The 14,575-nt window shown below is 33.3% G+C and overlaps 1 protein-coding gene across 1 annotated transcript in view; it reads right to left on the reverse strand.

Moving 5' to 3' along the window:
* Positions 1-13,012: 13,012 nt before the first annotated feature.
* Slc25a12 (solute carrier family 25 member 12) overlaps positions 13,013-14,575 on the reverse strand; it is an 87,705-nt gene continuing 86,142 nt past the window's right edge. Inside the window, exon 18 of the mRNA XM_047543411.1 lies at positions 13,013-14,107. Within this exon, the coding sequence (XP_047399367.1) occupies positions 13,906-14,107 (202 nt within the window). The 3' untranslated portion in view covers positions 13,013-13,905. The remainder of the gene's footprint in view (positions 14,108-14,575) is intronic.

Genomic DNA, 14,575 nt, shown 5'->3' on the forward strand with positions numbered 1-14,575 from the left:
GGATTTCAGAAATTGGGGAATATTTTAGTTAGCTTAAATCATCTCAATCCTTACATAGCAGCTATATTTTCCTGTAGTTGAAACTACTAAATTTAGGAAAGTGTGCTAAGTTCAAATTTCATAATGCTTTGAAGTATTTTTATGCTCTGAATGTTTAAATTTTCTTGTCAGTTTTTTTGACATGTGGTAACTATACAACCTGTCTAAAGATGAATATTTTTCTATTGGTATTTTGATTTGTGACCTAAAAATGTTTAAGCATTCAGAATGAGAACACTATACAGATATAACAAATGATGCTAAATTTATAGGGATTTTCAGTAACTTATAAAACTAACATTAGAGCATGCCAAAGTTTGCTAAGTTTTACAGTCAAAGATCAAGGGCTGTCCACAGCAGGGAAGAACAGTGTTGAAAATTTATGAACTATCCTATTTTTAGGTATATTATGAAAGCCATTTTTCTAAGTGAATTCTTATGCCTTGGTCAGAGATATAATTGTATGAAGGGTAATCACTTATCTTGCCTTTCAAGTCTGACTTAAAAGTTTTGACAGTGTTTGTTAGCACCTTCTAAAAAGGTTCTGATATGTAAGTATTTAGTTAAAATCACTGGTTCTGGTAATTAAATTGTTTCATAATGCTAAAAAATAAATAAATAAATAAATAAATACTACCAAAAATGAAGAATGCCTTTGATGGGCTCATTATTAGACAGGACACAGCTGAAAAAACAATAGAAACTTCTAAACTGAAAAGCAAAGAGAAAAGACTGGGGAAGACAAAGCATAACAGAAAATCCAAGAATAAAACATCTATAAAAGGTATAACATATGCATGATGGGAATGCCAGAAGAACAGAACAGAAGCAATATTTAAGGCCATAGTGACTGAGAATTTCCCACAGAATAATGTCAGACAACAAATCATAGATCCAGGATGTTCAAAGAATGTCAAACAGGATGGATGCAAAAAGACCACAACTAAGCATAACATATTCAAACTTCAGAAAGTCAAATTTAAAAAAAGAAAAATTTTGAAAGAAGCTAGAGGAGAAAAACAACTTCTCTGTAGAGGAGCAAAGATAAGAATTACCGAACACTTTTTCTCAGAAATCATGAGAAGAAGAAGACAATGGAATGAAATACTCAGAGTTGAGAGAATAAAACCATCAACCTAGAATTCTGTAATTGCTGAAATTATCCCTCTAAATTTAAGAAGAAATACTTTCTCACACAAACAAGAAAAGTTTTTTCCTTGCAATACAGAAAATCAAACCCAGGTCCTTGTACTTACTAAGCATGTACTCTACCATGGAGCTATAGCTCCAGCCCCAGGAGGGGAAAAAAATGGTGGTGGGCGGGGGGGGGGGATATATTGCTAGTAGACTTGCCTTGTGCCTTGCAAGAAGTGTTAAAAGAAGTTCTTCAGAGAGAGAAAACTATACAGATCAGAAATGCTGATCAGCCTAAAGGAGGAACATCAGAGAGGCAAAAATGAAGGTAAAGTAAAAACTTCTCCTTATCTTATGCTAACTGACCTAATAGTTCATGTCCAAAATAATAACAGTGTATTCAGAGGTGTGTATGTGTATGCTTATGTACACTTATTATGCTTAAGTGGAATGAACAACAGCAATGATTCAGGAGATGAGAAATTAGGAACATTTTATTATTATAGGTACTTGCACTACCCATGAGCCAGTATAGTGTTATTAAAGAGTGTTTTTGCATTAGTTGTAAATGTGATTACAAAAGTCCAGGTTAACCACTCAATTTTGCTGTGTACCTAAAACTGCTCTTAAAAAAAAAAAAAATCTCCCTACTCCTCACTCTATGTTTAAAGAAAAAGCTAAATGCATTAAAAAAAAAAAAGGATTGAGAGAAATACTGCAAATGGTTATTATGTAGATCACATAAATCAATAAAGAAAAAAATTATAGCCACCCTAATTAATAAATTTTTAAATGGGCAATTCACACAGCACACAAGTAAGGAACTTCATTCCTAGGAATACTGCAGGCAAGATTATTTGTATTAGTGCTGAAAACTAAAACTAGTAGATTAAAAAATCTTCAGAAAACTGATAGTGTAATAAGAGATTTTAGTCAATAATGTAATGAAAAGCCAGAACTGAGAAAAGTAAGCTGAGCACTTAAGCAACTTTTGCATTGAGAACTAATACAAAATATTCGAGTATACCAAGACCCTTGTAGAGGAGAAAGGAATTCAACATGAAGTTTTATAAGTTCAGTATCCATAGTATAGACTCAGTAAAACATGAAAAGTATATAAACTCCAAACTAAAACAGTGGGAAAAGAGAAAAAAATAATTGGTCCAGAACGGTAAAATAAACCCAAATAAATAATTGGTCCAGAACACTCAGGAAAAGTGAAAATAAATATAAAAGAGATGGGACAAAGAAATAATAAATGATAATAATAATAAATTGTTAGACGTAAATACAAATGATGTAAATCAGTAATTCCATTAAATACAAATAGTTTAGCTGAAAAACTAAAGTCAGACTATGCTTTTTAAAAATCCAAATATATGCTGCTTACAAAAGACATATTGAAAACTAGAGAAAATATTTTTTAAAAGATGAGGGAAAATATATGGCTTTTAAATGCTAACAAAAGTGGTATATTAATATTATAATTTAAAAAAGGAAGACTTTTATGATGAGAAATTATTCAATTCAGCCAAGAAGCTCAAATAATTTTAAGTTGTGGTGCACCTAGTGACATAACCTTAAAATAATATAAACCAAACACTACAAGAATAGAAAATACAAATTACAATGGGAGATTTTAACATACATCTTTTACTAATTAGCAGAATAAGCAAACAAAAAATCAGTAGGACACAGAAATCTTAAATCAATACTCCACTTGACCAAATAAATATACATATATGAAAGACGGTGCACACATGTGCATTAAACACAGAACACCTATCAACAAAGTACATTTTCATAAGCATTTATGGAATACTTATTTTAAATGCCATTTGTGGAGTTGAAAGTAACTCAACACATTTTAAGGGGATTTGCATCATGGATGGCACATTCTTCAACCACAATGCAATTATCCTAGAAATAATAATAAAACTAATAAATCCTTCCAAATTTGGAAATTAAGAAATCTCCTCCTGGGGGCTGGAGTTGTAGCTCAGTGGTAGAGCACTTGCCTAGCATGCATGAAACACCGGGTTCAATCCTTTGCACCACATAAAAATAAAGTTATTGAGTTCATCTACAACTAAATTTTTTTTTTAAAAAGAAACCTCCTCCTTAATAACCTCTATGAGTCAAAGAAGCAATCATAATCAGTTAAGCGCTCCTAGTCAGTTTATAGCATATGGGGAATAGTAAAGAGTTCTTAGAGGAAATCATAATAAAAGATTTCTAGCTTTCTTTTTTTTTTAAAAAAGTGAGTTAAATATTCATCAAGAAGTTAGAAAAAGAACGGTAAAATAAACCCAAATAAAAACAACAAAGAAAACAGATAAGCAATCAATGAAATAAATAAAACCAAAAAGATCAATAAAGGCCAAGATTTGTTCTCTGTGAAAAAATTGATCTGTAAAAATAACTGTTAAGATACAGAAAGAGGGGTGGTTGTAGCTCAGTGGTAGAGCACTTGCCTAGCATGTGTGAGGTACTGGATTCAGTCCTCAGCACCACATGAAAATAAATAAATAAAATTAAGGTATTGAATCCATCTATAGCTAAAATGTTTTTAAGCTACAGAAAGAAATCACAAATATCAGAAGTGAAAAGGAACACAAAATGCTAAGGATATTAAAAAAATACATTTTATAATTTAGATAAATGAATAAATTTCTAGAAAACTTACCAAGAAGGAACTTAAAAATCCCTTGAAAATCTGAAATTTTGAAAGAAAAAACGAAAATAAAGCTTAGTACCATCAAGCATAACTGGAATTGCAGAAGAGAACAAAAAAGAAAAATAGATGCATGCTTAGACACATCATATTCAAAGAATATAGAGAAGTATGAAAAAAGAATAATTATCATATTTAAATGAAACACAACATGACCTGTAGTCAATTTCTCATCAGAAACAATGGATGCCATAGGATGACATATTCAAAAAGCAGAAAAAAAAGCAAACAACTGTTAACCAAGAATTCTACATCCAGTAGAATGATTCTCCAGAAATGAGGTAAAATGACATTCTGAAATAATGACTGAGAGTTTGTTGCTAGCCAGCCTTCCTTGTAAGAATTACAAATGGAAATCCTTCTACTATCTGAAAAAGAAATATGACAGTAGATGGTAATTCAAATTTGCAATAAATAAAAAGTACCAACAAAATAAATTCCATAGGTAAATGTAAAAGACTAAATATACATTTTTCTTTTATCTTCTTCTCTTAATGGATTTTTTCCTATGTGGTGCTGGGTATTGAACCCAGGGCCCTGCACATGCTAGCAAGTGCTCTACCGCTAAGCTATTCCCCAGCTCCTCTTGATGGATTTAAATTATAATTGCAAAGAAAATTACAAAACACTAATCTCCAGGATATATAAAGAACTCAAAAAACTTAACACCAAAAAACCAAATAACCCAATCAACAAATGGGCTAAGGAACTGAACAGACTCTTCACAGAACAACAAATATAATAGATCAACAAACATGAAAAAAAAATGTTCATCATCTCTAGCAATTAGAGAAATGCAAATCAAAACTACTCTAAGATTTCATCTCACCCCAGTCAGAATGGAAATTATCAAGAATAAAAGCAATAATAAGTGTTGGTGAGGATGTGGGGAAAAAGGTACACTTATACATTGCTGGTGGGACAGCAAATTGGTGCAACCACTATGAAGAGTGGTATAGAGATTCCTCAGAAAACTTGGAATGGAATCACCATTTCACCCAGTAATCCCACTGCTCGGTTTATACCCAAAGGACTTAAAATCAGCAAACTACAGTGACACAGCCACATCAATGTTTACAGCAGTTCATTTCACAATAGCTAAACTATGGAACCAACCTTGGTACCCTTCAACAGATGAATGGATAAAGAAAATGTGGTATATATACACAATGGAATATTACTCGGCCTTAAAGAGGAATGAAATTATGGCATTTGCAGGTAACTAGATGGAGCTAGAGAATATCATGCTAAGTGAAATAAGCCAAACCCAAAAAAACCCAAAGGCCCAATGTTTTCCCTGATAAATGGATGCTGATCCATTAATTGCAGGGGTAGGGTAGGGAAGAATGAAGGAACTTTGTATTGCGCAGAGTGGAGTAAGGGGAGGGGGTGTGGGGATGGTAGAATGAGATGGACATTATTCCCCTGTATACATGTATGATTACACTACCAGTGTGACTCTGCACCATATACAGCCAGAGGAATGAGAAATTGTGTCCCATTTGTGTACAATGAGTCAAAATGCATTCTACTGTCATGTATAACTAATTAGAACAAATTAAAAAATAAAAATAAAAGCAAAGAAGTAGAACAAAATAATATTTACAACTGACAAAATCAATTAGATAGCACAATAGAATCAATAGGTAAACCAGTAGCTCTAATGCTGCTACCACAAACTATTAGAAAAGTAATAAAACATAAGCTGTAATTTGTAACTAAAAATAATTATAAATTAATCTAACAGAATATATAAGATTCTATAGTGAAATTTTGCAATTCCATTAAACAGAAAAACTTATGACCCTTGTAAGTGGATGTAGCATGTTTCTAATGACCAGTGCATACTATGGAGTATCATGTATCAGAGGCACTGAATTAGATACTCGACAATATGGAACAGGATCAGTGGTGCATTAAAAACAAAAAGGAATAACAGATTTGGAGTAGTTGCACCATATCATGTACATAAATGCTATATGTATGTGTTCATAACCAATACTTTATAGTCTGCAATGGTAATTCATGTTCAAGGTCTTATATCAAAATTACAGAGTTGGTTCCAGAGGGGGGATCTTGGAATGGGAATTAGGGATGAAGGAAAGAAAAATACAATAAAACAAAAGAAAGTTCTTGTTAAAAAGAAAAAGGATCACAAAACTGTTTGTTAGATTATAATATATAAAGATGTGATATATATGACTTAACAACAAAAGGAAAAGCGAAAGTGGAGCTATATTAGAGCTAAGTTGTTACATTTGAATGGAACTTACTGGAGTAAGTAGAATTCATATTAATCAGAGGTAGACTTGAATGTAATCCCTAGAGCAACCACTAGGAAAACAACTCCAAAAACAATAGGAATTTAAATGGCATGCTCCAAATTATGTATTTTACAGGAAAGACAGGAGTAAAGGAGGAAAAGAAGAACAAGAAAAAAAGACATAGAAAACAAAACCAAACTACCAAAACTAAGTTCAGCAAAGTTTCAACACAGTGAAATCAGTTGTATATCTACATACTCACAATAAACAATCCTGAAAATGAACAAGATAACTCCATTCATAAAAACATCATAGACAAAAAGAAAAAATACTTAGGAATAAAATTAACAAAGAAGTACCAGACCTGCACTCTAAAAATTAGGATCATGAGTGGGCTGGGGAGATAGCTCAGTTGGTAGACTGCTTGCCTTGCAAGCACAAGGCCCTGAGTTCAATCCCCAGCACCACAAAAAAAAAAAAAAAAAAAAAAAAAAAAAAAAAATAGAATCATGATTGAAATTTTAAAAGTTCTATAATTGGAGATTCTAAGTTCAGCCTGGAAAACTCAAGAATCTTAGAATGGCAATTCTTCCCAGCTTGATCTCTAGAATCAACAGAAATCTTATCAAAACACCAGCTGGCGGGGCTGGGGAGATAGCTCAGTTGGTAGAGTGCTTGCCTTGTAAGCACAAGGCCCTGAGTTCGATCCCTAGCACCCAAAAAAAAAAAAAAAAAAAAACACCAGCTGGCTATCATGCTAAGTGAAATAAGCCAATCCCCCCAAAACAAAGGCCAAGCGTTCTCTCTGATGTGTGGATATGCTAACACACAATGGCAGGGGTGGGGCATGGAAGTTCATTGGATTAAACAAAGGGGAATGAAGGGAAGGGAGAGAGTATGGAATGGGAAAGACAGTAGAATGAATCGGAAATAACTTTCTTATGTTCCTATATGAATATATATCCAGTGAAACTCCACATCATGTACAACCACAAGAATGGGATCCTAATAAGTTATACTCTATGTATGTATAATATGTCAAGACACACTCCACTGTCACGTATATCTAAAAAGACCAACAACAAAAACACCAGTGGCTTTAAAAAAAAAAAAAACCTAACAAGCTACTCTTAAAATTTATATGGAAATGCAAAAGATTCAAGAGCAAAAACAATTATTTCATTTTTTTAAAAACACTTTGTGGCCATGCTGTGGATCAGACCCAGGGCTTTGCATATGCTAGGCAAGTGCTCTACCAGTGAACTAACTGAACTACACCCCATCCCCTCCCACTTTTTTTTTTTTGAGACAGTCTCTAAATTGCAGGGGCTGCCCTTAAATTTGCAATTGATCATTCTATCTCAGCTTCCTGAGTGGCTAGGATTACAAGCATGCATCCCAACAACTACCAAAACAATTTTGAAAAAAAGCAAAATTAGAGTATTTATACGTCCCTATTTTGAGTATGAGGCTAAATAGTGTGGTACTGGCATAAGTATAGTGACAGATGAATGGAACAAAACAGAATCTAGAAATAAACCATTATATGCATAGTCAATTAATTTTTGTTAAAAGCACGAAGGCAATTTATTGGGGAAAGGATGCTCTTTTCAAGAAATGGTGTTGGGACAACTGTATATCCACATGAAAGATGAATTTAGATCCTTACTTTCTACCACATACAAAAATTAACTCAAAATGGATTATAGACCTAAATGTAAGAGCTAAAATGCAATTTTTTTCAAAGAAAACTCTGCTTAGTGTAAGCAGAATTTTTAGACGACACTGAAATCATGATCCGTAAGAGCAAAATGTGGCATGTTAGACTTTAAAATGTTTTCTTACATCTTTGTGTTTCAGAAGACACCACTAAGATAGACTGGTAAATAGGAAGGTAGCTCAATGGTATAGTTCTTGTCTAGCATGAACAAGGCCCTGGGTTTAATCCCTAATACCACAGAGGAGGTGGGGGGAACTTGTCTAGAAGAAAATATTTACAAATCTGATATAAAACTTACAACTAGAATGTATAGAAAACAAACAAACAAACAAAAAAACACTTTTACAACTCAACAAAAAGACGAACTACAATTTAACAACAGATTTGAAGAAACCCAGATGTTTATAAGACATGAAAAGATGCTCAACATCACTAGTCATTAGGGAAATGCAAATCAAAATCATAATGTGGTATCACTTCAGGCCCACTAAATAAAAGATTGACAATTATAAAATATTGGCAACATGTGAAGAAACTTAACACTTTTCCATTACTAGTGGGAATATGATACACTTAACACTTTGATCACTTTGGAGGGTGATGGAAATGCACTAAAATTGGACTGTGGTGATGGTTACATAGCTCCATAAAGAATGGATCAGGAGGGCTGGGGTGTGGCTCAGTGGTAGAGTGCTTGCATAGCATATGTGAGGCACTGGGTTTGATCCTCAGCATCACATAAAAATAAATAAATAAAATAAAGGCATGCCGTCCATCTATAACTACAAAAAATTAAAAAAAAAAAAAGAATACATCAGTAAAGCTTTAAAAAGAAAAACTGCTAGACTATTTCCAGTGTACACTACAGGAACAAGTTATACCAGGAGGAAACAATCAGATAAATAAATAATATGAAACATTCTACAAGACAACTGGCTTACAATCTTATGAGGAACTATCAAAATGACAGGGAATATTTCAGAGTTAGAAGTAAAAGATGTTAACCATAACCATCATGTGTCAATTTTTATTAGGTCTTGGATCCTAAAACAAAGACATTTTTCAAGTAGTTGGGGAATTTTGAATTTAAATGGAATGTCAGACATTATAAATGAAGTTATAACAGATTTTTATGTATGAAAATGGTATCGTTCAGTTAGAGAGTAAGAGACATATGCTGAAATAGGAATGAAGTATGATGATGCCTGCAACTTGTTCTCCAATGGTTCAGCAAAAATAAATGTATGGATATGTATTTGTAATGTAAGTATATGAATTATAGTAGAAAATGTAAATAAGTAAAAAGCATTAAGGAATTTATTTTACTTCTTGAAACTTTTCTATACTTTTGATTTTTTTCATAATAAGAGTAGGGGAATATTTTATTCCTGCATATTAGAAATAACTTTTTTTTTTTTGGTACCAGTGATTAAACTCAGGAGCACTCGACCACTGAGCCACATCCCCAGCCCTATTTTGTATTTTATTTAGAGATAAGGTCTCACTGAGTTGCTTAGCACCTCTCTGTTGCTGAGACTGGCTTTGAACTTGTGATCCTCCACCTCAGTCTCCCAAGTCACTGGGATTACAGGCATGAGCCACTGCGCTTGGCTAGAAATAACATTTTAAGATGTATAAATTTTTTTAGTTGGGGGACTGGGGTTTGAGCCCAGAGGAGCTTTACCACTGAGCTACATCCCAGTTCTTTTTTTTTTTGAGACAAGGTCTAAGTTGCTTAGGGCCTTGCTAAATTGCTGAGGCTGGCCTCAAACTTGAGATCCTTCTGCTTCAGCTCCTGAGTCATGAGATTTAAGACACATAATTTATAACAGGATTCAAACATGTGAGGCACTGAGGAATATATATATATATATATATATATATATATATATATATATATATATCAAAAGATGTACCAGACCTCTGGTGATTGTAAAATTTTATTAAGACACTAAAAAGATTTAAATGGAAATATATCATGTTCATGAATTGGAAGTCCTACTATAATGATATAAATTCTCCCCAAAATGGCTTACAAATTCATTGCAACTAAAATCAATATTTTGATGTATTTAGTTTGTTTATTTTGGGGGTGGAAACTGATAAATTTAAAATGTATATGGAAAATCAAAGAACCAAGAAGAACTACAAGCTCTTAAAGAAAAATAAGGTGAAAGGATTTGCTCTACTGTACAACAAAACTTTTCTAAAGGATAGAGTACTGAAGGCAGTGTATGTATTTTAACACAGAAAAAGACTAATGTAATAAAACAAATACACCAGAAATAAATTAAAGTGTACACTAACATTCACTGTACAACACAGAAAGCACTTCAAAGCCACACAGACTTTTCAAAAAACTCTTTTCAATAAACAGCGCTGGCACAACAGACTGGCCCACATAAAGAAGCAAAACAGTTACCTCATATTGCATGCCAAAGACAGTTCCCAGGTAGATGAAACCTAAACGTGAGAGGCAAAACTGTAGAGCATTTAGCAAGAAAATTACTATATTTTTGACCTAGAAAGAGGATATTTTTTAAAAGAAGAAATACAAATTAACCATAAGGAATAATGTTGATGTATTTGAACATATCAAATGAAAATGTTAATCTATCAAAAAACATTGTGAAAACAAGCCACCAACTGGGAAAATATTTTGTAACACAAACAACTCAAAGTAGTAACCAGAGTATATAAAGAACCCCCCTGCAAATTAATGTGGAAAATGGGCTAAAAGTATATTTTAACATATCCTTTATTCACCCAAGATGAAATTCAAATGGCCAAGAAACATATGAAAGATGTTCAGCCTCATTTGATCTAGGAAAATGCTAATTAAAAACAAGATGCCAGGGGCTGGGGAGATAGCTCAGTTGATAGAGTGCTTTCCTCAAAAGCACAAGGCGCTGGGTTCAAATCCCCAGCACCGCAAAACAAACAAACAAACAAAAAAAACAAGATGCCAGGGCTGAGGTTGTGGCTCAGTGGTACAGCACTTGCCTCACATGCATGAGGCACTGGGTTTGATTCTCAGCACCACATAATAAATGAATAAAATAAAGGTTCATCAACAACTAAAAATATAAAATTAAAATAAATTAAAAACAAGATATCACTATATGCTTACATTTTTTGGTAAAAATCAAAAAGCCATTATACCCTTGGGAATATATGAATTAGTACAAGAATCCTTGGAAAACAGTCTGAAACAATCTAGTAAAATTAAAAATATAACAATCCTGGTAACTCTGTGGTTCCACTCTTATTCATCTTATCTTTTAAAGATGCATACTCCAGAATACATGTTCACAATATCCATAGCCGCACTGTCTGTAATCCCCAAACTGGAAAAAAACAAATGTCCATCAAGAATAAAGTGAAAAATAAATATAGCTATACAATGAAATAAACAAACTATAGCTACACACAATGATATGAATCCTTCAAACATAATGTTTAGTAGAAGTAGTTTCAAAAGTTTACAATATATTTTGATTTATACAAATTTCAAAAATAGGAATTAAATATATTGTTTAGGAATATATATGGGTGGTAAAACTATAAAGAAAAACAAAGAAATGAAGAGTATGGATGGTTTTAAAGGAGAGAGACAGGGTTAGGGAGGAGCATATAGAGATCTCCTAAGGTTGGAAATGTTGTTTCTTGACCTCGTGATCATATGGGGTTGTTTTTATGATTGTTTAAAATATGTATATACATGTTTCTTTCTATATATTCTTTAATAAAATATACAAATGACCAGTTAATATTAAAAGACATTCAATCCCACTAGTAATTAGGAAAACAAAAATTAAAAGAACAGTGATCACTTGCCACTGTTTTTCCTAAATAGGCATTCTTATCATTAATAAAACTTTTTTGAAGAACAATGTGGCAATATGTATAAAAATATAAAAATTATCTTGGAGTAGGAAATGTAGCATGTAGAAGGCCTGGGGTTGATCCCCAGTATCACAAAACAACAAAAACAAACAAAAAACCCTCATTTATCTTGTGGATTTTCAATTTCCATTCTATATCCTAATGAATAATGGCATGTGTCTTAATATGTTCATACAAAGATGTTTTCCATTCACCTCAGCATTGTTTTCAATAGTGAAGAAAATGAATAAATATCAACAATGGAATATTTACCACATTTTTCATAATCCATAAAATGAAACACTATGCAGTTGTTAAGATACATTTTTCATAAACTGACATAGGAAGATCTCAAAGACTAAGTAAATAAAAGCGAGTAACAGAACAACACATATACAAAGCATAATTCTGGTTTTAAAAATATAAATATGTACATATATTTATGTAAGTGTGAAAAATTTACTACAAACATATAATCTGTTATCAATTATCAACTCTAGGGCAGGAAGTGGGGCAGGGTAAAGAGGGCATGTTCACCTCTTATTCTCTACACACACATATATGTAATTATACATCCACGGACTACGTATATATTTTTAACAAGTGGTATAGCAAAACAATTGTATTTGTTCCATTCTAATGACACTAATCTAATACATTTGGAAATAAGTTGCTTTCAAAGCTAATTCTTTTGTTCTGGAAGGACTTGAGAGAACTTATAGTTGCAGTTATAGGGCTTTCAGCCATCAACTGATGAGTGCTATATAGGATACTAAGTGACTTGGTCCATCTCCAGGCTCAGTCCTTGAAAATATTTGCTTACATTCTCATATTCCCACTCATTGGCAATAGCAATGTTTTCCCAAAACACTTTGTTTAAAGTATGTAAGTTCTAATGCTACACATCAAATTACAACCATAGCAAAATGTAGATATAGTCATCAAGATGTGTGTTTAGATCTAAATTAGTAATCACACCCTTATTCCTTTTGGAATAACTAAACTTTTATTTGGACTCCTAAGTAAGGACCTAGGCACCACCAAATTACCACATAAGAGCTTCTCTTCTTCTTCCCTCCCCTCACTCCACCCTATGGCTTTCAAAACCAAATTGCCTATCTCCTACAAAAGTGGGGGAAAGGGTAAACCTGACCATGAGTTGTTTGAAATCAGTAGTGAATGAGTACCAAAAGCACTAGCAGTATATTTATGAAGGAAAATCCAACTACATGCATACATTTTGGTGTGCTTTTATTTTTTATTGGAATCATACCATATGAAGGAAAATTGTCAAGGTGTCCTTTACTCTTTCAAAAGCTTTACCTTTGCTTTGCTATGTCAGAGGAAAGCAAAACTAAACGAGTAATACTGGAAACCACCCTGTTTCCATATGCACACTGACAGGAGAAGAGCTGTCCCAGAAATGCTTGTTGATTAACAGAGAAAGATCACACACACATTAAATATAAATGGAAACACATCAGCACACGCAAGTCATTAGCCTGGTCCTCTGGCATCCACTAGCATGCGCCTTTCCAAAGTATTACTTATTTGATGATGTTAGCACTAGGTCTCCTTATGCCTTTTATCAGCAAATACCATCTTATTCCAGAATGGAAAACAAACTAGGAATTAAATACATCCAATATTGATGCTTTATTTCCATAAGTCACCAATAAGAGAATGAATTTAATTTTAATACATTGATTCTTATGTGATTCTTAATAAAACACTTTCAAAACATTCTGTACATTTCAAGCCACTCAGAACTGCATTACATTTCTATAAATGTGATTTGTTGGGATGAGGTGCCAAGATGTCTCTGTACAAAGATGTACAATATGTACAGTCACTGTAAGTACAAGCTGTGCAAAGCAGAATCTAGAACACTAATTCATGCCAAGGCTTAGAAAACATTTCAACACATAAGACTAAAGCTCATAACTGCATTGTGGTTTTTCCCTGGGCAGATGATTACTTTATAAACAAATATATGTATATATCATATAGAAAGAATAGTTTGACTCCCCAGCTCAGTCAGCACCATGCAGCTGACTGGATACACTACAGGGCTGCTCTCCTAGGGCTCCTCCTTCGGGTACCATTTTGCCATTCTCAACAGTGTCTCATCACTGAGCTGTTACCACTGCTGCTTTTGGCTGAACCACTGCAACACTAGGAGACTTAAATTTGGGGAGATAAAGGCCAAACTTGTTTTCAATTCCAGCAAAAGTGGCTGTGGCAAGTCTGTATCCACCAATGTGATCAGGATTGGCAGGAGGAAGGTCTGCGATGCGGGATTTAGGTGTTGGTTCTGAGCCAGAAGGTTTGCTGTTGACAGGAGAAAGTCAATGGTTAGTGTGCTGGAGATTTACAAGAGTGGCTTACAAGTGAACGTGCTCAGTCTGACCCACGTGCCAAGAAGTAAGTTTGTCTCAACCATTTCCATGTCATCTATGCTGCATTAGCCATGATTTATAGCTGCTTTGGAAGCTCCACACTCATATATTTGAAGAGAAAAGGCCTCAATTTCAATGCTTATATACATATATAAATAGATGCCAAAAAAAGAAATCAGAAGAAAATACACGCAAATATTAACACTCTGGAAAGTAGGATTATAGATTTTTTTCCCTCTTTTCTACCTTTCTATTTTTTGCAGTAAGCATGTATGAAACTAATCATAAAAGTATACATTTTTCTCATATTTTGGCATAATTTAAGAGTTAACTTCTTAAACAGTAACTCATAAAGGTCAAAAAATTGAAGAGAAATAGACTTAGTTCTTCCTTTTGAACA

The sequence above is a fragment of the Sciurus carolinensis genome, chromosome 3, assembly GCF_902686445.1.
Source record: "Sciurus carolinensis chromosome 3, mSciCar1.2, whole genome shotgun sequence".
In the NCBI taxonomy this organism is placed as follows: domain Eukaryota; kingdom Metazoa; phylum Chordata; class Mammalia; order Rodentia; family Sciuridae; genus Sciurus; species Sciurus carolinensis.